The sequence below is a fragment of the Dryobates pubescens genome, chromosome 33 (assembly GCF_014839835.1).
Source record: "Dryobates pubescens isolate bDryPub1 chromosome 33, bDryPub1.pri, whole genome shotgun sequence".
In the NCBI taxonomy this organism is placed as follows: Eukaryota; Metazoa; Chordata; class Aves; order Piciformes; family Picidae; genus Dryobates; species Dryobates pubescens.
The window spans coordinates 1,092,645-1,116,754 of NC_071644.1; the positions used below are offsets into that span (position 1 = coordinate 1,092,645).

Below are 24,110 nucleotides of genomic sequence, written 5' to 3' on the forward strand. Positions count from 1 at the left end.
GGTGCCCCCCCCGGCCACGAGACAGTCTGAGCCCCCCCCCCCGGACACATCTGGGTGCCCCCAAAGCTTTGGGTGCTCCCCAAAAGCTCTCCCCCCCCCCCCCGACTCCTGCTCCCTCCTGGCTCCCCTGCCCCCCCCCCGCCCCCCCCCCCCCCCAACTTGGCTCTTTTGGGATAAATCCGGAATGCGGCAGCGGGGGGGGGGGGCGGGGGGGGGGCACAGTGGCTCTGACCCCGCAGCTGTTTGCGCCCCCAAATCCCCGGGGGCGGGCAGGAGCGGGGGGGGGGAGCTGGGGGGGGGTTAAACAGCTGCTTCTCAGCTCCCCCCCCCCCCAGGGACCAGCATCTCGCCAGCTGTTCTGGCAGCCCCCCCCCCAAAACTGGTGGGTTTGCTCCCACCCCCCCTCAATAAACCCGGGGGGGGGGCTCAGGGCGCAGCAGGGACCCCCTCAGACTCGGGGGGGGAGGGTGGGAAGGGGGGGGGCAGGGTGGGAAGAGGCGGGGGGGGGGAAACATCTTTTAGCAGCGACCTTGGGGGAACAATGAGGCTGGGGGGGGGCTGCTATTAATAACCCCCCCCGGGTATTCTCCCGGTGTGCGTCACCTCCTCTTCCTCGCCCGGATGAAGTAAAGCGGGGGGGGGCCACATCCAGCTTTGGGGGGGGGGGGCATACCCCGGGGCGGGGGGGGGGAGGTGCCTGTTCTGATCCGGGGGGGCTGCTTCCAAACTGGGGGGGGGAGATCCCAGAGAGGCTTAGGGGGATAGGGGCAGACTCGGGGGGGGCACAAATAAATTGGGGGGGGGGAAACATCCAGATTTGGGGGGGGGGCACATCCAGATGGGGGCTATCTGGGGTTTGGGGGGGGGGGGAGATACCTGGGGAGGGGGGAAGTGAATGTTTGGGTCTGGGGAGGCTGCTTCCAAATTGGGGGGGGGAGATCCCATAGGGGTTTAGGGGCCAGATTTGGGGGGGGGGGCACAAACAAATTGGGGGGGGGGGTCACATCCAGATTTAGGTGGGGGGGAACCAGATTTAGGGGTGGCATACCCCGGGGGGGGGAGGCTGCTTCCAAATTGGGGGGGGGGGGGGGGAGATCCCATAGGGGTTTAGGAGGATAGGGCCAGATTGGGGGGGGGGGGGGCACAAATAAATTGGGGGGGGGTCACATCCAGATTTAGGTGGGGGGGGGAATCCAGATTTTGGGGGGGCATAGCTGGAGGGGGGGCTGTGCATGTTCAGATCTGGGGAGGCTGCTTCCAAATTGGGGGGGGGGAGATCCCAGAGAGGTTTAGGGGGATAGGTCCAGATTTTGGGGGGGGGCACAACCAAACTGGGGGGGGGGTCGCATCCAGATGTGGAAGGATATGCTCAGATTTTGGGGTGGGGGGTAAACAGATTTGGGGGGGGGGCACATCTAGCTTTCAGGAGCTACATCCAAACTGGGGGGGGGGCTTATATCCAGATGGGGGGGGGGCACACAGGCAGATGTGGGGGGGGGGCACCTCCAGATTGAGGGCTCAGATTTAGAGGAGTCCTATCTGGATTGGGGGGGGGGGGCGTGGTCCCCCCCCCAGATTTAGGGAGGTTGCAACCAGCTTGGGGGGGGGTCCTTCCAGCATGACTTCCAGCCTGGGGGGGGGGAGGATTTCCAGCCTGGGGGGGTGGTCCTTTCAGCCTGGGGGGGGACAATTCCAGCCTGGGGGGGACACTTCCAGCCTGAGGGGGGGTCTGTCCAGCCTGGGGGGGACACTTCCAGGCTGAGGGGGGGGGGTCTTTCCAGCCTGGGGGGGACACTTCCAGCCCGGGGGGGGTGGTCCTTTCAGCCTGGGGGGGGGACAATTCCAGCCTAGGTGTGGGATTTCCAGCCGGGGGGGGACTCTTCCAGCCTGGGGGGGGGAGTGGTCCTTTCAGCCTGGGGGGGGACAATTCCAGCCTGGGGGGGTGTCCTTCCAGCCTGGGGGGGACACTTCCAGCCGGGGGGGGACACTTCCATCCTGAGGGGGGGGTCTTTCCAGCCTGGGGGGGGACACTTCCATCCTGGGGGGGGGTCTTTCCAGCCTGGGGGGGACACTTCCAGCCTGAGGGGGGGGTCTGTCCAGCCTGGGGGGGACTCTTCCAGCCTGGGGGCAGCCCTTTCAGACTGGGGGGACACACTTCCAGCCTGGGGGGGGGTCTGTCCAGACTGGGGGGGGACTCTTCCAGCCTGGGGGGGGGGTCTGTCCAGCCTGGGGGGGACACTTCCATCCTGAGGGGGGGGTCTGTCCAGCCTGGGGGGGACACTTCCAGGCTGAGGGGGGGGTCTTTCCAGCCTGGGGGGGACTCTTCCAGCCTGGGGGCAGCCCTTTCAGCCTGGGGGGACACACTTCCAGCCTGGGGGGGGTCCTTCCAGCCTCGGGGGGGGTTACCTCCATCTTTGGGGTGATGGATGCAGGTCTGGGAAGGTACCTCCAGGTTCGGGGGGGGGTTGGGGGTTGCATATCCAGGCTCGGGCCGGGGGGGGGGATCCATATTTGGGGGGGGTCCCAATGCAGATTCAGCCGGGGGGGGGGGGAGGTCCACCCGGATTTTTTTCCTGGGGGGGGGATTTGTGTGCATCCAAACCGCTGCCCTCCGATGGTTCCTGCAGCCGAGGTCCCGGCGTGGTCCTTCCTCCAGGGTGGTTCTTCCTCGCCCTCCTCTTCCTCACCGCCCCCCCCCGCCCCCCCCCGGCTCCCCGCACGTTCCCCAGGCTCGGGGCAGGATCTGGGCCGGGCAGTGGAAAATGTGAGCGGCGGCGGCGGCGGTGTCCGGCCGGGCGCTGTGCCCCGGCCCTGGCGGCGGCGGCGAGCCGGGCGCGGGGCCGCGGCCCGGGGGGGGGAACCTTCCGGTGACCGCGGAGGGGAGAGCGGCGGCACCGGGCACCGGGCACTGGCACCGGGCACCGGGCACTGGCACCGGCACCGGCACCGGGCACTGGCACCGGCACCGGGCACCGGGCACCGGCACCGGCACCGGGCACCGGCACCGGGCACTGGCACCGGCACCGGCACCGGCACCGGCACCGGCACCGGGCACCGGGCACCGGGCACCGGCACCGGGCACCGGGCACTGGCACCGGCACCGGCACCGGGCACTGGCACCGGCACCGGGCACCGGGCACCGGCACCGGCACCGGGCACCGGCACCGGGCACTGGCACCGGCACCGGCACCGGCACCGGGCACCGGGCACCGGCACCGGCACCGGCGCCGGGCACTGGCACCGGCACCGGGCACCGGCCGGCACCGGGCACCGGGCACTGGCACCGGGCACCGGCACCGGGCACCGGGCACTGGCACCGGCACTGGGCACCTGCACCGGGCACCGGGCACCGGCACCGGCACTGGTCACCGGGCACCGGCACCGGCACCGGCACCGGCGGAGAACCTTCTGCCGGCCCTGCGCAGCTCCCGCGGACGCGGGGCACGGGTAGGGAGTGGTGCTGAGCACCCACGGACTGCACTTGTGGGGGCAAGGCTGAGCACCCACGGGCTCAGTGCGTGTGTGGGGAGTGGGGCTGAGCACCCATGTGCCCCAGTGCGATGGTGCTGAGCACCCACGGACTCAGTGCGTGTGTGGGGAGTGGGGCTGAGCACCCATGTGCCCCAGTGCGATGGTGCTGAGCACCCACGGACTGCACCTGTGGGGGCAAGGCTGAGCACCCACGGGCTCAATGCGTGTGTGGGGAGTGGGGCTGAGCACCCCTGTGCCCCAGTGCAGTGGTGCTGAGCACCCACAGACTCAGTGCACTGGTGGGGAGTGGTCCTGAGCACCACTTGTCCCTCTGCAGTGGAGCTGAGCACCCACGGAGTCAGTGCACTGGTGAGGAGTGATGCTGAGCACCCACTGAGTCAGTGCATATGTGGGGAGTGGTGCTGAGCACCCACTTGCCCCTGTGCTGTGGTGCTGAGCACCCCCAGGCTCAGTGCATGGCTGGGGGGGGGGTCAGGGGCTGAGCACCCCCAGGCTCAGTGCATGGCTGGGGGGGGGTCAGGGGCTGAGCACCCCCAGGCTCAGTGCATGGCTGGGGGGGTCAGGGGCTGAGCACCCTGCACTCAGCACACATTTGGGGAGTCTGGCACTGATCCTCCCCGGGCTCAGCACCCAGCTGGGCTCCTCCGTGCCTCAGTTGCCCCTGTGCCCTGCCCCCGTGCCCTCTCCCCGTGCCCTGTCCCTGTGCCCTCTCCCCGTGCCCTCTCCCCGTGCCCTCTCCCTGTGCCCTCTCCCCGTGCCCTGTCCCTGTGCCTCCCCCTTCGTCCCCTGCCCCCCCCGGCCCTGCCTAATCCTCTGCCGTTGTTTGCTCAGCAAAGTGCTGCCCTGACGGATTCCTGGCGGGCACGGGGGGCACCCAGCGGGGCCTGCCCCGGGGCACGGGGGGGGCACAGGCGTGTGCAGGGGGTGGGGGCACGGGGGGGGCACAGGCGTGTGCAGGGGGTGGGGGCACGGGGGGGGCACAGGCGTGTGCAGGGGGTGAGGGGGCAGAGGGGGCACCCGTGTGTGCAGGGGGTGGGTGCCCACAGGCAGGGAGGTGCCAGTGCAAGCCTGCAGCCCGGTGCCAGGGTGCCCAGCTGTGGCCCCGGGTGGGCACCCATGGGGCGGTGCCAGGGGGCACCCACAGCTCTGTGCCCCTGCATGCAGCAGCAGCAGGGACTGGGCACAGCTGGGTGCCCTGGGGGCACCTTGGCAGTACCCCTGTGGTTTGTGACAGTGGTACCATGCCAGGGCATGGCAGTGCCACGGTGGTAGTGTGGTGGTGCTGTGCTGGTGCTGTGATTGTGAGTGGCAGTGCCATGGCGGTGCTGTGCTGGTACAGTGATGGTGGCACAGGGGTGCCATGCTGATATCCTGGCAGTGCTGTGTGTGTGGCACAGGGGTGCCATGCTGGTACAGTGGGGGTGGCACAGGGATGCCATGCTGGTACAGTAATGGTGGCACAGGGATGCCATGCTGGTCTCCTGCAGTGCTGTGTGGGTGGCACAGGGGTGCCATGCTGGTACAGTGGGGGTGGCATAGGGGTGCCATGCTGATATCCTGGCAGTGCTGTGTGTGGCACAGGGGTGCCATGCTGGTACAGTGGGGGTGGCATAGGGGTGCCATGCTGGGAGCCTGGCAGTGCTGTGTGTGTGGCACAGGGGTGCCATGCTGGTACAGTGGGGGTGGCATAGGGGTGCCATGCTGATATCCTGGCAGTGCTGTGTGTGTGGCACAGAGGTGCCGTGCTGGTACAGTAATGGTGGCACAGTGGTGCCATGCTGGTCTCCTGCAGTGCTGTGTGGGTGGCACAGGGGTGCCATGCTGGTACAGTGGGGGTGGCACAGGGATGCCATGCTGGTCTCCTGCAGCAGTGAGGCGCTGGCAGCGCAGGCTGGCAGCGGGTGGCACCGAGCCGGTGCCCAGGCACTGGCTCCACGGCACAGCTCTGCCGCTCCGGCCCTGCCGGTGCCCAGCTGCCCACAGCCCCCCCCGGCCCTGCCGCCTGGCACCCGGCAGGGCCTGACGGCAGCGTCCCCCAGGTCAGCCGTGGCAGCAGGGGCCTGGCAGAGAGCTCCTTCCCCGAGGACACGGTGGCAGACAGCCTGGTGGGCACCCGCGGGCACCGCTACTACCGGCAGCTCTCCGACGACGAGGACCTGGTGGCGTCCGCAGGTGAGCTGGCACCGGGGGCACCCCGCGGGGCAGGGGGCGCCAGGGCTGGATGTCACCTCTGGGGGGGTCATCCTGGGTGCCAGCTGTGCTGTGCCCACTGGAAGTGGCACCAGGACCTGGTGGCACCCAGAGGCAAAGGGGCATCCTGGGTGCCAGCTGTGCTGTGCCCACTGGAGGTGGCACCAGGTCCCGGTGGCATCTGGAGGTGAGGTGGCGCCGGGAGCACCAGGGGCACCGGGACTGAGGGGCACCGAGGCTGGATGTCAGCTCTGGTTGGTGTCATCCTGGGTGCCAGCTGTGCTGTGCCCACTGGAGATGGCACCAGGACCTGGTGGCACCCAGAGGTGAGGTGGCACTGGGAGCACCAGGGGCACCGGGGCTGAGGGGCACCGAGGCTGGATGCCAGCTCTGGTTGGTGTCATCCTGGGTGCCAGCTGTGCTGTGCCCACTGGAGATGGCGCCAGGTCCCGGTGGCATCTGGAGGTGAGCTGGCACTGGGGGCACCCTGCAGGGCTGGGGGGCACTGGGGCTGGGGGGCACCATCGCTGGGTGTCACCTCTGGTGGGTGCAGTGCCAGTTGTGCTGTGCCCAGTGGAGATGGCAGCAGGGCCTGGTGGCCTCCAGAGGTGAGGTGGCATCCTGAGTTCCAGTTGTGCTGTGCCCAGTGGAGCTGGCACCAGGACCTGTTGGCACTCAGGGGCAAGAGGGCAGCGTGAGTTGGTGCCACCTTAAGTGGGTGCCACTCATCCTGTCTGGGTTGCAGATGGCACCAGGATGTGGTGGCAGCTGGTGCCAAGGGTGAATGGGTGCCAGCAGGGGTGGCACATTAGAGCCTCTGGGCTGTCACCATGAGTGGGCATCACTGTGGGTGGTGCCACCCTGGGTGCCACTCACGCTCTCCCCACTGTAAATGGCAGCAGGACCTGGTGGCATCCATTCATGAGCTGGCACTGGGTGCCATGGGTGGGCATCACCCTGGGTGTCACCTTAGCTGGGTGCCATCCTGAGTGCCACCCAGACTGTCCCCATTCCAGATGGCAGCAGCACCTGGCACCCCCTCTGGTGGCTTCTGGTGCCAGGCATGGGTGGGTGCCACCACAGGTGCCACCTGCACTGTCCCCAATACAGGTGGCAGTGGCACCAGCACCTACTGGCATTCAGCAGTAAGGTGGCACCAGGTGCCATGGATGAGTGGCACCGTGGGAGGGCACCATGGATGGGTGCCACTCTGAGTGCCAGCAGGGTTGGCTGTCACCGTGGGCACCACTCACACTGTCCCTGTCACAGATGGCACCAGGGCCTGGTGGCACCTGGCAGTCAGGTGGCAGTAGGTGTGTGCCACCATGGATGGCAGCTGCCACGGGTGGGTGGCACTGTGAGTGGGTGCCACCCTGGGTGAGTGCCACCCTGGCTTCCACTTCCAGTGTCCCCATTGCAGATGGCATTGAGCCCTGGTGGCACCTGGTGGTCACCGTGGGTGAGTGGCACTAGGAGTGGGTGGGTGCCACCCTGGGTGCCACCCACGCTGCCTGCACTGCAGATGGCACTGGGGTCTGGTGGCATCTGGCAGCAAGGTGGCTCCAGGTGGGTGCCACCGTGGCTGGGTGGCACCAGGGATGGGCATCACCGTGGTCGGCTGGCACCGCGTGTGGCTGCCAGCCTGGGTGCCACCTGTGCTGTCCTCTTGCAGATGGCAGCGGCGAGGAGGGCAGCGGAGTGCCCTGGCCCCTGGCTGGCACCACCCTGGCACCTCCCATCGGGCTGGCACCCACTGGTAAGGGGGTGCCCCGGGGTGGCCTCTGTGCCCCGGCTGTCGCCTGCCTGGCACCGCTCTCAAGCTCTGTCTCCATCCTCCTCCTCCTCTTCTTCCTCTTCTTCCTCCTCTTCCTCGGTGGGCAGTGCCCGGCCCCCCCCCCGCGCCCGCGGGCATGGTGGTGGCCGAGGACGACCTCCCCCTGAGTAAGTGCCAGCTGCGGGCACCCGCCGGGGGCACCACCCCCCCCAGCGCTGCCCCCCGAGTGAGAGGGGTCTGGGGGGAGGGGGGGCACAGCTTGGGGGGGCACAGCTGGATGGGGGCACAGGGGGATGAGGGGGCACAGCTGGATGGGGGCACAGGGGGATGAGGGGGCACAGCTGGCTGTGGCACAGCTGGGGAGGGCGCAGCTGGGTGGGGGCACAGCTGCAGGGGGGCAAGGCTGGATGGAGCACAGCTGCATGGGGGCACAACTGGGGGCACAGCTGGAGGGAGGGCACAGCTCGATGAGGGCACAGCTGGATGGGACAAGGCTGGATCGGGCACAGCTGGGGGCACAGCTGGAGGGAGGGCGCAGCTGGATGGGGCAAGGCTGGATGGGGCACAGCTGGGGGCACAGCTGGATGGGAGTCAGCTGTATGGGGTGGCACAGGGGGATGAGGGGGGCACAGCTGGATGGGGCACAGCTGGATGGGGGCACAGCTGGGCGAGGGGGGCACAGATGGATGGGGCACAGCTGGAGGGGGGCACAGCTGGGTGAGGGGGGCACAGCTGGATGGGGCGCAGCTGGAGGGGGGCACAGCTGGGTGAGGGGGGCACAGCTGGATGGGGCACAGCTGGAGGGGGGCACAGCTGGGTGAGGGGGGCACAGCTGGGCGAGGGAGGCACAGCTGGATGGGGCACAGCTGGATGGGGGCACAGCTGGAGGGGGGCACGGCTGGATGGGGCACGGCTGGATGGGGGCACAGCTGGGCGAGGGGGGCACAGCTGGATGGGGGCACAGCTGGGCGAGGGGGGCACAGCTGGATGGGGCACAGCTGGATGGGGCACAGCTGGATGGGGCACGGCTGGGCGAGGGGGGCACAGCTGGATGGGGCGCAGCTGGATGGGGCACAGCTGGATGGGGCACGGCTGGATGGGGGCACAGCTGGATGGGGCACGGCTGGATGGGGCACGGCTGGGTGCTCTCGGGAGCGCAGCTGCCTCCCCCCCCGCCCGCCCCCCGACCCCCGGTGCCTCTCCCCGCAGTCTATTTCCGGGCGCTGGTGAACTTCTCCCGCAGCATCGAGTACAGCCCGCGGCTGCAGGACCCGGACGGCCCCGAGTTCCGCGAGATCGCCGAGGCCCTGGTGGACACGGTGCGGGCAGGGGGCGCTGCGGAGCGGGGGCGGCGCGGGGGGGCACCCGCGGGGGCGCTCTGACCCCCTGCCCCCTGCCCTTCCTTTCCTCAGCTGGAGTCAGAGTACTACAAAGTGCCTGGGGAGCAAGTGGTCAGCGTCGTCTTCATCAAGTGAGCTGGGGGGGGGGGATTTGGGGGTCCCGAGAGGGATGGAGGGGGGGGGTATGAGGAGGTTTTGGGGGGCAAAGAGAGCTGGGAGGGATAGGAGGATGTTTTGGGGGGGCAGAGAGGGCTGAGGGGCTTGGGAGGGGGGTGGGGGGGACATGAGGTATTGGGGGGGCAAAGAGGAGATGGGGTGGTTGGGAGGGTTGGGGGGGGTATGAGGAGGTTTTGGGGGGCAAAGAGGGCCGGGGGGGTTGGGAGGGATGTGGGAGGGACATAAGGAGGTTTTGGGGGGCAAAAAGGGCTGGGGAGGATAGGAGGATGTTTTGGGGGGGCAGAGAGGGCTGGGGGGCTTGGCTTGGGAGGGGAGTGGGCGTGACATGAGGTATTGAGGGGCAAAGAGGGCTGGGGGTGGTTGGGAGTGGTGTGGGGGGGACATGAGGAGGTTTTGGGGGGGCTTGGGGGACAAAGCACTGGGGAGTCTGCAGGGGGCTGGGGGTGTGGGGATATGAGGAGGTACTGGGGGGCAAAGAGGGCCGGGGGGGGTTGGGAGGGGTGGGGAGGGGGATATGAGGAGGTTTTGGGGGGCTGAGGAGGTTGGAGGGGGCTGGGGGTGTGGGGAATGTGAGGGGGGTTGGGGGCTTGGGGGGGTCAGAGGGGGCTGGGGAGGCTGGAGGGGGTTGGGGGGGTGTGGGGATAGGAGGAGGTTTAGAGGGGCTTTGGGGGCAGAGCGAGGAGTGGGGAGGTTTGGGGGTGCAGGGAGGGTTAGGGGTGCAGGAGATTTGGGAGGGTGGGGAGGAAGATTTGGGGTGCAGGGGAGTCGTGGGGGGGAGGAGGGCTGTGGAGGAGGGGGTTAGGGCTGATGGGGGACATGAAGGGGTTTGGGGGGCAGAGATTGCTGGGGGTGGTTGGGAGGGGTGTGGGGGCAGTGTGAGGTTTGGGGGGGTTGGGGGGCAGAGAGGACTGGGGAGGCTGCAGGGGGTTGGGAGGGCTGATGGAGAGGGGATGTGAGGAGGTTTGGGGGGCAGAGGGGGCTGGGGAGGCTGGAGGGGGTTGGGGGGCGGGGGGATGTGAGGAGGTTTGGGGGGCAGAGGGGGCTGGGGAGGCTGGAGGGGGTTGGGGGGCGGGGGGATGTGAGGAGGTTTGGGGGGCAGAGGGGGCTTGGAGGGGGTGGGGGAGTGAGGATAGGAGGAGGTTTAGAGGGGTTTTGGGGGTCAAAGTGAGGAGTGGGGAGGTTTGGGGGGGCTGTGGAGGGGGCTGGGGGGCTGTGGAGGCTTGGGGAGCTTTGGAGGGGGATGGGAAGTTTGGGGGTGACGGCGAAGTTTCGGGGGGTAGGGGAAATTTGTGGGGGGAGAGTAGGGAAGGCTTTGGGGGGGCGGGGGGGGGCGGGGGGCTGCTGAGCGGGTTGGGGGAGGCCGTGTGGAGCTGGGGGGGGTGCGGGAGGGAGGGTTTCGGGGTGCTGAGCCGCGGGCCTGCCCGCAGGGAGCTGGGGGGCGACGTGTTCGTGGAGCTGGACGTGGGCTCGGAGGGCAACGCGGAGGAGGCTCAGCTGCAGGCGGTGCTGCAGGACCTGCTGGCCGCGGGCTCCATCGCCTCCTACCACACCTCCCCCCTCGGCTTCCAGTTCCGCCGCCTGGGGGCCGGTGAGACCCCGGGGGGACCCCCGAGAGGGGCGGGGTTAGGGCTGAGCACCCCCAGACTCGGTGCACAGGTTGGGGGCAGGGGCTGAGCACCCCCAGACTCGGTGCACAGGTTGGGGGCAGGGGCTGAGCACCCCCAGACTCGGTGCACAGGTTGGGGGCAGGGGCTGAGCACCCCCAGACTCGGTGCAGAGATGGGGGCAGGGGCTGAGCACCCCCAGACTTGGTGCACAGGTGGGGGGCAGGGGCTGAGCACCCCCAGACTCGGTGCAGAGGTGGGGGGCAGGGGCTGAGCACCCCCAGACTTGGTGCACAGGTGGGGGGCAGGGGCTGAGCACCCCCAGACTCGGTGCAGAGGTGGGGGGCAGGGGCTGAGCACCCCCAGACTCAGTGCAGAGATGGGGGGCAGGGGCTGAGCATCCCCAGATTCAGTGCACACGTGGGGAGCAGGATTAGGGCTGAGCACCCCTAGACTCGGTGCAGAGGTGGGGGGCAGGGGCTGAGCACCTCCGGACTCGGTGCAGAGGTGGGGGGGCAGGGGCTGAGCACCCCCAGACTCGGTGCAGAGGTGGGGGGCAGGGGCTGAGCCCCCCCAGACTTGGTGCACAGGTTGGGGGCAGGGGCTGAGCACCCCCAGACTCGGTGCAGAGGTGGGGGGCAGGGGCTGAGCCCCCCCCGACTCGGTGCAGAGGTGGGGGGCAGGATTAGGGCTGAGCACCTCCAGACTCGGTGCAGAGGTGGGGGGCAGGGGCTGAGCACCCCCAGACTCGGTGCAGAGGTGGGGGGCAGGGGCTGAGCCCCCCCCAGACTCGGTGCAGAGGTGGGGGGCAGGATTAGGGCTGAGCACCCCCAGACTCGGTGCAGAGGTGGGGGGCAGGGGCTGAGCACCCCCAGACTCGGTGCAGAGGTGGGGGGCAGGATTAGGGCTGAGCACCCCCAGACTCGGTGCAGAGGTGGGGGGCAGGGGCTGAGCACCTCCAGACTCGGTGCAGAGGTGGGGGCAGGGGCTGAGCACCCCCAGACTCGGTGCAGAGGTGGGGGGCAGGGGCCTGAGCACCCCCAGACTCGGTGCAGAGGTGGGGGGCAGGGGCTGAGCACCTCCAGACTCGGTGCAGAGGTGGGGGGCAGGGGCTGAGCACCCCCAGACTCGGTGCAGAGGTGGGGGCAGGGGCTGAGCACCCCCAGACTCGGTGCAGAGGTGGGGGGCAGGGGCTGAGCACCCCCAGACTCGGTGCAGAGGTGGGGGGCAGGGGCTGAGCACCTCCAGACTCGGTGCAGAGGTGGGGGGCAGGGGCTGAGCACCCCCAGACTCGGTGCAGAGGTGGGGGGCAGGGGCTGAGCACCCCCGGACTTGGTGCACAGGTGGGGGGCAGGGGCTGAGCACCCCCAGACTCGGTGCACAGGTGGGGGGCAGGGGCTGAGCATCCCCAGATTCAGTGCACACGTGGGGAGCAGGATTAGGGCTGAGCACCCCTATACTCGGTGCAGAGGTGGGGGGCAGGGGCTGAGCACCCCCAGACTCGGTGCAGAGGTGGGGGGCAGGGGCTGAGCACCCCCAGACTTGGTGCACAGGTGGGGGGCAGGGGCTGAGCATCCCCAGACTCGGTGCACAGGTGGGGGGCAGGGGCTGAGCACCCCCAGACTCGGTGCACAGGTGGGGGGCAGGGGCTGAGCACCCCCAGACTCGGTGCAGAGGTGGGGGGCAGGGGCTGAGCCCCCCCCAGACTTGGTGCACAGGTGGGGGGCAGGGGCTGAGCACCCCCAGACTCGGTGCAGAGGTGGGGGGCAGGGGCTGAGCACCCCCAGACTTGGTGCACAGGTGGGGGGCAGGGGCTGAGCATCCCCAGACTCGGTGCACAGGTGGGGGGCAGGGGCTGAGCACCCCCAGACTCGGTGCAGAGGTGGGGGGCAGGGGCTGAGCCCCCCCCAGACTTGGTGCACAGGTGGGGGGCAGGGGCTGAGCACCCCCAGACTCGGTGCAGAGGTGGGGGGCAGGGGCTGAGCACCCCCAGACTTGGTGCACAGGTGGGGGGCAGGGGCTGAGCACCCCCAGACTCGGTGCAGAGGTGGGGGGCAGGGGCTGAGCCCCCCCCAGACTTGGTGCACAGGTGGGGGGCAGGGGCTGAGCACCCCCAGACTCGGTGCAGAGGTGGGGGGCAGGGGCTGAGCACCCCCAGACTTGGTGCACAGGTGGGGGGCAGGGGCTGAGCATCCCCAGACTCGGTGCACAGGTGGGGGGCAGGGGCTGAGCACCCCCAGACTCGGTGCACAGGTGGGGGGCAGGGGCTGAGCAACTCCAGATTCGGTGCAGAGGTGGGGGGCAGGGGCTGAGCACCCCCAGACTCGGTGCACAGGTGGGGGGCAGGATTAGGGCTGAGCACCCCCAGACTCGGTGCAGAGGTGGGGGGCAGGGGCTGAGCCCCCCCCAGACTTGGTGCACAGGTGGGGGGCAGGGGCTGAGCACCCCCAGACTCGGTGCAGAGGTGGGGGGCAGGGGCTGAGCACCCCCAGACTCGGTGCAGAGGTGGGGGGCAGGGGCTGAGCACCCCCAGACTTGGTGCAGAGGTGGGGGGCAGGATTAGGGCTGAGCACCCCCAGACTCGGTGCACAGGTGGGGGGCAGGATTAGGGCTGAGCACCCCTAGACTCGGTGCAGAGGTGGGGGGCAGGGGCTGAGCACTCCCAGACTCGGTGCAGAGGTGGGGGGCAGGGGCTGAGCACCCCCAGACTCGGTGCAGAGGTGAGGGGCAGGGGCTGAGCACCCCCAGACTCGGTGCACAGGTGGGGGGCAGGGGCTGAGCACCCCCAGACTCGGTGCAGAGGTGGGGGGCAGGGGCTGAGCACCCCCAGACTCGGTGCAGAGGTGGGGGGCAGGGGCTGGTGACCACACTAAGGGGGGGAAGTCCGCGGGAGGGGTTTGGGGGGACTCTGAGTGCCCCCCAGCTGTCCTGTCCCACGATGCCCGGTGCTGGCAGGGCTCAGCCCCCTCCTCAGGGGATATTTTGGGGGGGGGGTTCCACATTCATTGTGCTGCCCCCCCCCCGCCCCAGTGACCCCCCAGCCGCGGGCCTGCACGGCGCTGGAGTTCAGCTGCGGCAGCGGTGAGTGTGTGGCGGCCGAGTACCTCTGCGACCGCCGCCCGGACTGCCGCGACGGCTCCGACGAGCAGGGCTGCGGTGAGCCCCCCCCGAGCCCCCCCTTGCACCCCCAAAGCCCTCTGCCATCCCCCTGCACCCCCAAATCCCCTCCATCACACCCTCCCGGAGCCCCCAAAGCCCTGTGTCACCCCCCCGAGCGCCCCACACCCCCAGATCCCTGCATCACCTCCCCTGCACCCCCAGATCCCTGCATCACCCCCCCTGAGCCCCCTGCACCTCAAATCCCTGCATCACCCCCCCGAGCCCCCTGCACCCCAGATCCCTGTGTCAACCCCCCCTGCACCCCCAAATGCCTGCATCAGCCCTGTGAGCCCCCTGCACCCCAGATCCCTGTGTCAACCCCCCCTGCACCTCAAATCCCTGCATCACCCCCCCGAGCCCCCTGCACCCCAGATTCCTGTGTCAACCCCCCCTGCACCCCCAAATGCCTGCATCACCCCCCCGAGCGCCCCACACCCCCAGATCCCTGCATCACCTCCCCTGCACCCCCAGATCCCTGCATCACCCCCCCTGAGCCCCCTGCGCCCCCAAATGCCTGCATCACCCCCCCGAGCCCCCTGCACCCCAGATCCCTGTGTCAACCCCCCCTGCACCCCCAAATGCCTGCATCACCCCCCCTGAGCCCCCTGCACCCCCAAATGCCTGCATCACCCCCCCGAGCCCCCTGCACCCCAGATCCCTGTGTCAACCCCCCCTGCACCCCCAAATGCCTGCATCACCCCCCCGAGCCCCCTGCACCCCAGATCCCTGTGTCAACCCCCCCTGCACCCCCAAATGCCTGCATCAGCCCCCCCAACACCCCTGCACCCCAATTCACTGCATCACCTCCCCCCCAGCCCCCAGCCCCCCAACTCCCTGCATCACCTCCCCTGCACCCTCAAATCCCTGCATCACTCCTCCCGAGCCCCGTGCACCCCCAAATCCCCGTGTCAAGCCCCCTGCACCCCCAATTCACTGCATCACCCACCGTGAGCCACCTGCACCCCCAAATCCCTGCATCACCTCTCCCTGCACCCCCATTTCCCCCCCACCTAATCCCCCCAGACCCTCTAACCCCCCAGTTTCCCCCCTGCACCCCCATTCCCCCCTGCACCCCAAGTTCCTCCCCCCAGCCCCCCAAACCCTCTCTCCACCCCCCCCTATCTCCCCCCCGGCACCCCCATTTCCACCCCCCAGCACCCCCATTTCCCCACCCTACACCCCCATGTCCCCCTGGCACTCCCATGTCCCCCCCTGCACCCCCATTTCTCCCCCCCTCACCCCCTCTCCTTTGCCCCCCCCCAGACGCCGCCACTCAGCCTCCCCCCAGCACCACCTCCCGGCCGGGCACCAGCCGCCCCCTGAGCACCCCCAGCGCCGCTGCCACCACCCCCTGGGCGGCAGGGCGGCGCCCCCCCGACCCCGCGCCCCCCGCGGCCGGCGGCGGGCAGCGGGTGCCCGGCGGGGGAGGCTGCCTGCGGGGACGGGCACTGCGTGCCCAGGGACTACGTCTGCGACGGGGAGCCCGACTGCGCCGACGGCAGCGACGAGCAGGCCTGCGGTGAGCGGGGCACGGCGGGCACGGCGGGCACCCCGCCGCTGGCGCTACCCCTGCGCGGCACCCACGGCCTGGCGCCCGCTGCCCGGCCGGCACCCAGCGCCCACCGCCCGGCCGGCACCCACCGGCCTTCACCCGTGGCCCCCGGTGCCCATCACCCACCCACCTCCCACTGCCCACCACCCGTCACCCAGCAGCACCACCCCTTGCCCACCACACACCACCCAGTGCCCACCACCTGGCTGGCACCCACCAGCCCTCACCCATCCCCCACAGCACAGCACTCGCCCCCTGGTGCCTGTCCCCTGGTGCCTGCCCCCTGGTGCCCACCATCCATCACCCACCCACCCCCCACTGCCCACCACCCATCACCCAGCAGCACCACCCCTTGCCCACCACACACCACCCAGTGCCCACCACCTGGCTGGCACCCACCAGCCCTCACCCATCCCCCACAGCACAGCACTCGCCCCCTGGTGCCTGTCCCCTGGTGCCTGCCCCCTGGTGCCCACCACCCATCACCCACCCACCTCCCACTGCCCACCACCCATCACCCAGCAGTACCACCCCTTGCCCACCACACACCGCCCACTGCCCACTGCCCAGCCCTCACCCACCAGCCCTCACCCATCCCCCACAGCACAGCACTCGCCCCCTGGTGCCCACCCCCTGGTGCCTGCCCCCTGGTGCCCACCACCCATCACCCACCCACCCCCCACTGCCCACCACCCATCACCCATCAGTACCACCCCTTGCCCACCACACACCACCCGCTGCCCACTGCCCAGCCCTCACCCACCAGCCCTCACCCATCCCCCACAGCACAGCACTCGCCCCCTGGTGCCCACCCCCCGGTGCCCATCACCCACCCACTGACCACTGCTCATCACCCATCAGCACCACCCCTTGCCCACCCCCCACTGCCCACTGCCCACCCCATGCCCACCACTCGCCGCCCACTGCCTGTCACTCCCCCACCCACCACCCCTTGCCCCCCACCCTCACCCAGTACCCACCACTCCTCCACCCCATGCCCACCACCCCTTGCCCACTGCTCCCTACCCCTTGCCCACCACTCCTCCACCCCCTGCCCACCACTCCTAACCCAGTACCCACCACCCATCACCCCTTGCCCACCGCTCCCCCACTCCCCACTGCCCGCTGCTCACCCTCCCCTTTGCTCCGTGCCCATCTGGGTGCCCAGGCACTCCGTCTCCCTGCGAGCCCAACGAGTTCCAGTGTGCCAATGGGCACTGTGCCCTCAAGCTGTGGCGCTGCGATGGGGAGAACGACTGCGGCGACGGCTCCGACGAGACCCACTGCCGTGAGTGGTGCCCGGGGTGCCAGGCTGGGCATGGGGCTGCCAGGCGGGGCCTGGGGGGTGCCTGGTGGGGCTCAGGGGGTGCCAGGTGTGGCTTGGGGCTGCCAGGTGGGGCTTGCAGAGTGCCAGGCAAGGCTCAGGGAATGCCAGGCTGGGCTTGGGAGGAGTCAGGTGGGGCTCAGGGGGTGCCAGGCTGGACACAGGGGTGCCATGCATGGCTTGGGGGTGCCAGGCGGGGCTTGGGGGATGCCAGGCAGGGCTTGGATGGTGCCAGGTAAGGTTCAGGGGGTGCCAGGCTGGGCACAGGGGTGCCAGGCATGGCTTGGGGGAGCCAGGCGAGGCTTGGGGGGTGCCAGGATGGGCACATGGGTGCTAGATGGGGCTCAGGGGTGCCAGGCATGGCTTGGGGGAGCCAGGTGGGGCTTAGGGGGTGCCAGGCAGGGCTCAGGGGGTACCAGGTGGGGCTTGGAGGGGCGCCTGGTGAGGCTCAGTGGGTGCCAGGCCAGGCTTGTGGAGTGCCAGGTGCGGCTAGGGGGGTGCCAGGCTGGGCACGGGGGCGCCAGATGGGGCTCAGGGGGTGCCAGGCGGTGCCCACGGCCCCCTGCTGAGGCGCTGGCACCCCCTGCAGCCACCAAGGCTCCGGACGCCGCCTGTGGGCCGGCGGAGTTCCGCTGCCAGGCCTCTGGCACCTGCATCCGTGCCAGCTACCAGTGCGACCGCGAGCCCGACTGCCCCGACCGCTCCGACGAGGTTGGCTGCGGTGAGTGGCACCGGCGGGCACCGGCGGGCACCACGCGGGCGCCGCTGCCAGCCTCGCGCTGCCCCGGCCCTGCCGCTGCCTGCGCGGCGCCCTGGCGGGCTGCGTGCCCGGGGGGATGGCACCTGTGCCCTGGCACCGGGCTGGGGGCCGTGTGGTGGGCACCAGGGTGGGCATATGGTGCCCAGGGCTGTGGTGCCAGGCTGGGGACAATGTGGGATGGCACCAGGCTGGGCACATGGTGCCCAGGGCCATGGCACTGGACTGGGATGCTGTGCCTGCAGACACTGTGGCATAGAACCAGGCTGGCAACAGTGTGCCCTGGGTGGTACTGGGTGGTGCCAGGTGGTGTTGGGGTGGTGCCAGGGTGGTTCCAGGGTGGTGCTTGGTGGTGCCAGAGTGGTACTGGGTGGTGTCAGGGTGGTGCCAGAGTGGCTCCAGGGTGGTGCTTGGTGGTGCCAGAGTAGTGCTGGGTGGTACTGGGTGGTGCTAGGGTGGTGCCAGAGTGGCTCCAGGGTAGTGCTTGGTGGTGCCAGGGTGGTGCCAGAGTGGCTCCAGGGTGGTGCTTGGTGGTGCCAGAGTGGTGCTGGGTGGTACTGGGTGGTGCCAGGGTGGTGCCAGGTGGTGCCAGGGAGGTGTTGGATGGTGCCAGAGTGATGCTGGGTGGTATTGGGTGGTGCCAGGTGGTGCCAGGGTGGTGTCAGAGTGATGCTGGGTGGTGCTGGGTGGTGCCAGGTGGTGCCAGGGTGGTGACGGGGTGGGGCGGGCAGTGCCCCCGCAGGTGGTGACGCTGCCCCAGGAGTCGGTGCGGGCAGTGCCCGGCCAGACAGTGACCTTCACCTGCGTGGCCACCGGGGTGCCCACCCCCATCATCACCTGGCGCCTCAACTGGGGGCACACCCCCAGCAGCCACAGGTGCGGGCGGGGCGCGGGCGGGGCTTGGGGGCACTGGGGTGGAGCTCCTGATTGGGTGGGGCTTGTGCTGGGGGTGCTGGGTGCTGGGGGTGCTGGGTGCTGGGGGTGCTGGGCGCTGGGGGTGCTGGGTGCTGGGGGTGCTGAGCACTGGGGGTGCTGGGCGCTGGGGGTGCTGGGTGCTGGGGGTGCTGGGCGCTGGGGGTGCTGGGCGCTGGGGGTGCTGAGCACTGGGGGTGCTGGGCGCTGGGGGTGCTGGGTGCTGGGGGTGCTGGGTGCTGGGGGTGCTGAGCACTGGGGGTGCTGGGCGCTGGGGGTGCTGGGTGCTGGGGGTGCTGGGCGCTGGGGGTGCTGGGCACTGGGGGTGCTGGGCGCTGGGGGTGCTGGGTGCTGGGGGTGCTGGGTGCTGGGGGTGCTGGGCGCTGGGGGTGCTGAGCACTGGGGGTGCTGGGCGCTGGGGGTGCTGGGTGCTGGGGGTGCTGGGTGCTGGGGGTGCTGGGCGCTGGGGGTGCTGAGCACTGGGGGTGCTGGGCGCTGGGGGTGCTGGGTGCTGGGGGTGCTGGGCACTGGGGGTGCTGGGCGCTGGGGGTGCTGGGTGCTGGGGGTGCTGGGCGCTGGGGGTGCTGAGCACTGGGGGTGCTGGGCGCTGGGGGTGCTGGGTGCTGGGGGTGCTGGGCACTGGGGGTGCTGGGCGCTGGGGGTGCTGGGTGCTGGGGGTGCTGGGCACTGGGGGTGCTGGGCGCTGGGGGTGCTGGGTGCTGGGCACTGGGGGTGCTGGGTACTATGGGTGCTGGGCACAGTGGGTGCTGGGTGCTGGGGGTGCTGGGTGCTGGGGGTGCTGGGTACTGGGCACTGGGCATGCTGGGTGCTGGGTGTGCTGGGTGCTGGGGGTGCTGGGTGCTGGGGGTGCTGGGTGCTGGGGGTGCTGGGTACTGGGCACTGGGCATGCTGGGTGCTGGGTGTGCTGGGTGCTGGGGGTGCTGGGTACTGGGCACTGGGCATGCTGGGTGCTGGGGGTGCTGGGTGCTGGGGTTGCTGGGTGCTGGGGGTGCTGGGGGTGCTGGGTGCTGGGGGTGCTGGGTACTGGGCACTGGGCATGCTGGGTGCTGGGGGTGCTGGGTGCTGGGGGTGCTGGGGGTGCCGGGTGCTGGGGGTGCTGGGTACTGGGCACTGGGCATGCTGGGTGCCGGGGGTGCTGGGCACTGGTTGCCAGGCAGTGGGTGCTGGGTGGCAGGCACGCTGGGTGGCCGGCGTGGTGGGCGCCGGGTGCCAGGTGCCAGGCGTGCCCGCAGGGTGTCGATCGTCAGCGAGGCCGGGCAGGGCACCCTGACCATCCGGGACGTGAAGGAGGCCGACCAGGGAGCCTACACCTGCGAGGCCATCAACAGCCTGGGCATGGTGTTTGGCATCCCCGACAGCATCCTCACCGTCACCCGCCCCGGTGAGTGCCCCCTGCCCTGCCCAGCCCCCTGCCCCTGCCCTGCCCTGCCCCCTGCCCCTGTTCTCTGCCCAGCCCCCTGTCCCCTGCCCCCTGTCCATTTCCATTCCCCTGCCCCCTGCCCTGTCCCCACTATGGCACTGGCACTGGCACTCACCCCTCCCCTGGCGCAGGGCCGTGCCCCGAGGGCCACTTCCAGGTGCCAGGGAGCTCTCGCTGCCTGCCCTGCTTCTGCTTCGGTGCCACCACCTCCTGCCGTGCCACCTCCCGGCAGCGCCAGCGCCTGCAGCTCCGCTTCGACCGCCCCGGGGACTTCAAGGGTGAGTGAGGGGCATGAGGGGGCACCAGGGCACCAGGGGGCAGCAGGGCACAGGAGCAGCAGGGCACAGGGGGAGGAGCAGGGCACCAGGGGAGCAGCAGGGCACAGGGGGGCAGCAGGGCACCAGGGGGGCAGCAGGGCACCAGGGGGAGGAGCAGGGCATGGGGGGCAGCAGGGCAGAGGGGGGCAGCAGGGCACCAGGGGGGCAGCAGGGCACAGGGGGAGGAGCAGGGCACGGGGAGCAGCAGGGTACAGGGGGCAGCAGGGCACCAGGGGGGCAGCAGGGCACCAGGGGGAGGAGCAGGGCACGGGGAGCAGCAGGGCACAGGGGGCAGCAGGGCACAGGGGGGCAGCAGGGCACAGGGGGCAGCAGGGCACGGGGGGCAGCAGGGCACAGGAGCAGCAGGGCACAGGGGGCTGCAGGGCACGGGGGGCAGCAGGGCACAGGGAGCAGCAGGGCACAGGGGGGCAGCAGGGCACAGGGGGCAGCAGGGCACGGGGGGCAGCAGGGCACAGGGAGCAGCAGGGCACAGGGGGGCAGCAGGGCACAGGGGGCAGCAGGGCACAGGGGGGCAGCAGGGCACAGGGAGCAGCAGGGCACGGGGGGCAGCAGGGCACAGGGGGCAGCAGGGCACAGGGAGCAGCAGGGCATGGGGGGCAGCAGGGCACAGGGAGCAGCAGGGCACAGGAGCAGCAGGGCACAGGGGGGCAGCAGGGCACAGGGGGAGGAGCAGGGCACGGGGAGCAGCAGGGCACAGGAGCAGCAGGGCACAGGGGGGCAGCAGGGCACAGGGGGAGGAGCAGGGCACAGGGAGCAGCAGGGCACAGGGGGCAGCAGGGCATGGGGGGGCAGCAGGGCACAGGGGGCAGCAGGGCACAGGGGGGCAGCAGGGCACCAGGGGGGCAGCAGGGCACCAGGGGGAGGAGCAGGGCACGGGGAGCAGCAGGGCACAGGGGGCAGCAGGGCACAGGGGGGCAGCAGGGCACAGGGGGCAGCAGGGCACGGGGGGCAGCAGGGCACAGGAGCAGCAGGGCACAGGGGGCTGCAGGGCACGGGGGGCAGCAGGGCACAGGGAGCAGCAGGGCACAGGGGGGCAGCAGGGCACAGGGGGCAGCAGGGCACGGGGGGCAGCAGGGCACAGGGAGCAGCAGGGCACAGGGGGGCAGCAGGGCACAGGGGGCAGCAGGGCACAGGGGGGCAGCAGGGCACAGGGGGCAGCAGGGCACGGGGGGCAGCAGGGCACAGGGGGCAGCAGGGCACAGGGAGCAGCAGGGCATGGGGGGCAGCAGGGCACAGGGAGCAGCAGGGCACAGGAGCAGCAGGGCACAGGGGGGCAGCAGGGCACAGGGGGCAGCAGGGCACGGGGGGCAGCAGGGCACAGGGACCCCAGGGGCTGAGCCCTCTCCCGGCAGGAGTCAACGTGACGGTGCCAGCCTCGCCCTCCTCGCCGGTGCTCTCTGCCACCCAGCTCCACGTGGATGTGGGCACAGAGGAGTTCCAGCTGCTGGACCTCTCCCGACGCTTCCTGGCCCTCGATGCCTTCTGGGCACTGCCAAGCACCTTCCTTGGCGACAAGGTGACAGCAGCTGGGGGGGGCTGAGGCGGGGCTGGGGGTGGGACTATGGGTGGGGGGCGGGGCTTGGGGTGGGGCTGGGTTGGGACTGGGGGCGGGGCTGGGTCTGGGCTGGGCCCGGGGGTGGGGTGGGGCTGGGGGTGTAGCTGGGCCTGGGGCTGGGCTGGGGGTGGGGCTGGGGATGGGGATGGGCTGGGCATGGAGCTGGGGGGGGGGGGTGTGGCGCTGGGGGTGTGGCTGGGGGCGGGGCTGGGCATGGAGCTGAGGGTGGGGGGGTGGCGCTGGGGGTGTAGCTGGGGGCGGGGCTGGGCATGGAGCTGAGGGTAGGGGGGGTGGCGCTGGGGGTGTGGCTGGGGGCGGGGCTGGGGGTGGGCTGGGGGTGTAGCTTGGGGGGTGGGGCTGGGGCCAGGGTGCCAGCTGCTGACTGCCCCCCACGGTGCCAGGTGGATGCCTACGGGGGGGCACTGAGCTATGGGGTGCGGTACCGCCTGGGCCGGGGTCCCCCCGAGCCGACCGCCCACCCTGACGTGGTGCTGCGCGGGCACGGGCGCCAGCTGCGGGCACGAGCCGGTGCCACCCGCCCCGACGTCACCAACCAGAGGCGCGTGCCCTTCACCGAGGTGCGGGTGGGGTGCCAGGGGCCGGGGGAGGGCATGGGGGGAATGGGGGTGGGCGATGGGTGGGGGGTGGGTGGGTGATAGGTGGTGATGGGTGGGTGATGGTGGTGGGTGGGTGGTGGTGATGGGTGGGTGATGGGTGGGTGATGGGTGGGTGATGGTGGTGGGTGGGTGGTGGTGATGGGTGGGTGATGGGTGGGTGATGGGTGGGTGATGGTGGTGGGTGGGTGATGAGTGGGTGATGGTTGTGGGTGGGTGGTGGGTAGGTGGGGGATGGGAATGGGTGGGTGATGGGTGGGTAATGGATGGGTGGGTGATGGTGCTAGTGGGTGGGTGGGTGATGGGTGGGTGGGGGATGGGGATGGGTGGGGGATGGGTGGGTAATGGATGGGTGGGTGGGTGATGGTGGTGGGTAGGTAATGGATGGGTGGGTGGGTGGTGGTGGTGGGTGGGTAATGGTGGTGGGTGATGGGTGGGTGGGGGATAGGGATGGGTGGGTAATGGGTGGGTAATGGATGGGTGGGTGATGGTGCTAGTGGGTGGGTGATGGGTGGGTGGGGGATGGTGCTAGTGGGTGGGTGATGGGTGGGTGGGGGATGGTGCTAGTGGGTGCTGGTGGTGCTGGTGCCAAGCCAGCGCTGCCAGTGCTGCCAAGCGAGCGCCGGTGGTGCTGGGGCGGACGATGCCAGCGGTGGCACCACCCCCTGGGGGTGACTCCGCTGCGCCCCCCGCCCTGGCAGGAGCACTGGGAGGACGAGGAGGGCGCCCCCGTGAGCCGGGAGCTGCTGCTGCTGGTGCTGCAGGACCTGGAGGGCATCTTCCTGCGGGCGGTGTACGACGGGCACATGGCCAGCGTGGGGCTCGGCGCCGTGGCCATGGACGTCACCGGCCCCGGGGACGGCGGCCTGGGCCCCGCCGGGGAGGTGGAGGAGTGCAGGTGACCGCCGCTGGCGCCGGGGGGGGGCAGGCTCGGGGCCAGCCCTGCCGGGATGCCGCCCTGACGGCGCCCCCTCCGCAGGTGCCCGGTGGGCTACGCGGGGCTGTCGTGCCAGCGCTGCGCCAGCCGCTTCGAGCGGGTGCGGAAGGGACCCTACCTGGGCAGCTGCTCCGGCTGCGGCTGCCACGGCCACTCCGGCACCTGCGACCCTGTCTTCGGGCACTGCCTGGTGAGGAGGGGGCGGGGGCCCCGGCCCGGGGCCAGGGCGGGGGGCCCGGGGGACCCGGCGGCCGCTGATGCCCGGCGTGCCCCCCCAGAACTGCCAGCACAACACGGAGGGGCCGCAGTGCGAGAAGTGCAGGCCTGGCTTCTTCGGCGACGCCACCAAGGGCACCGCCACCGCCTGCCACCCCTGCCCCTGCCCCTACACCGAGCCCTCGCGCAGGTGAGTGCCAGCCCACCCCCCGGGGCGCCCCTCCCCCCGCCCCTGCGTGCCAGTGTGTGGCGGTGCCAGCATGTGGCGGTGCCAGCCTGGCGGTGCCAGCATGTGGCGGTGCCAGCCTGGCTGTGCCAGTATGTGGCGGTGCCAGCATGTGGCAGTGCCAGTGTGTGGCAGTGCCAGCATGTGGCGGTGCCAGCGTGTGGCGGTGCCAGCCTGGCTGTGCCAGCATGTGGCGATGCCAGCGTGTGGCAGTGCCAGCCTGGATGTGCCAGCATGTGGCGGTGCCAGCATGTGGCGGTGCCAGCCTGGCTGTGCCAGCGTGCAGCTGTGCCAGCGTGCAGCTGTGCCAGCCTGGCTGTGCCAGCATGTGGCGATGCCAGCGTGTGGCAGTGCCAGCCTGGATGTGCCAGCGTGTGGCTGTGCCAGCGTGCAGCCGTGCTGGCCCAGCTGTGCCACTGTGCGGCAGTGCCAGCATACAGCAGTGCCGGCCCAGCTGTGCCAGCCCGGCTGTGCCAGCGTGCAGCAGTGCCAGCCCGGCTGT

General features: G+C 70.7%; 1 protein-coding gene across 1 annotated transcript in view; it reads left to right on the forward strand.

Moving 5' to 3' along the window:
- HSPG2 (heparan sulfate proteoglycan 2) overlaps positions 1–24,110 on the forward strand; it is a 73,942-nt gene that overhangs the window by 3,352 nt on the left and 46,480 nt on the right. Inside the window, 18 exon segments of the mRNA XM_054175938.1 lie at positions 5,532–5,664; positions 7,355–7,438; positions 8,666–8,775; positions 8,869–8,927; positions 10,401–10,561; positions 13,608–13,758; positions 15,025–15,097; positions 15,099–15,255; positions 16,457–16,576; positions 17,202–17,333; positions 18,101–18,245; positions 19,535–19,683; positions 19,854–20,000; positions 21,413–21,576; positions 22,017–22,193; positions 22,931–23,127; positions 23,209–23,356; positions 23,445–23,572. Coding sequence (XP_054031913.1) covers positions 5,532–5,664; positions 7,355–7,438; positions 8,666–8,775; positions 8,869–8,927; positions 10,401–10,561; positions 13,608–13,758; positions 15,025–15,097; positions 15,099–15,255; positions 16,457–16,576; positions 17,202–17,333; positions 18,101–18,245; positions 19,535–19,683; positions 19,854–20,000; positions 21,413–21,576; positions 22,017–22,193; positions 22,931–23,127; positions 23,209–23,356; positions 23,445–23,572 — 2,435 coding nt within the window.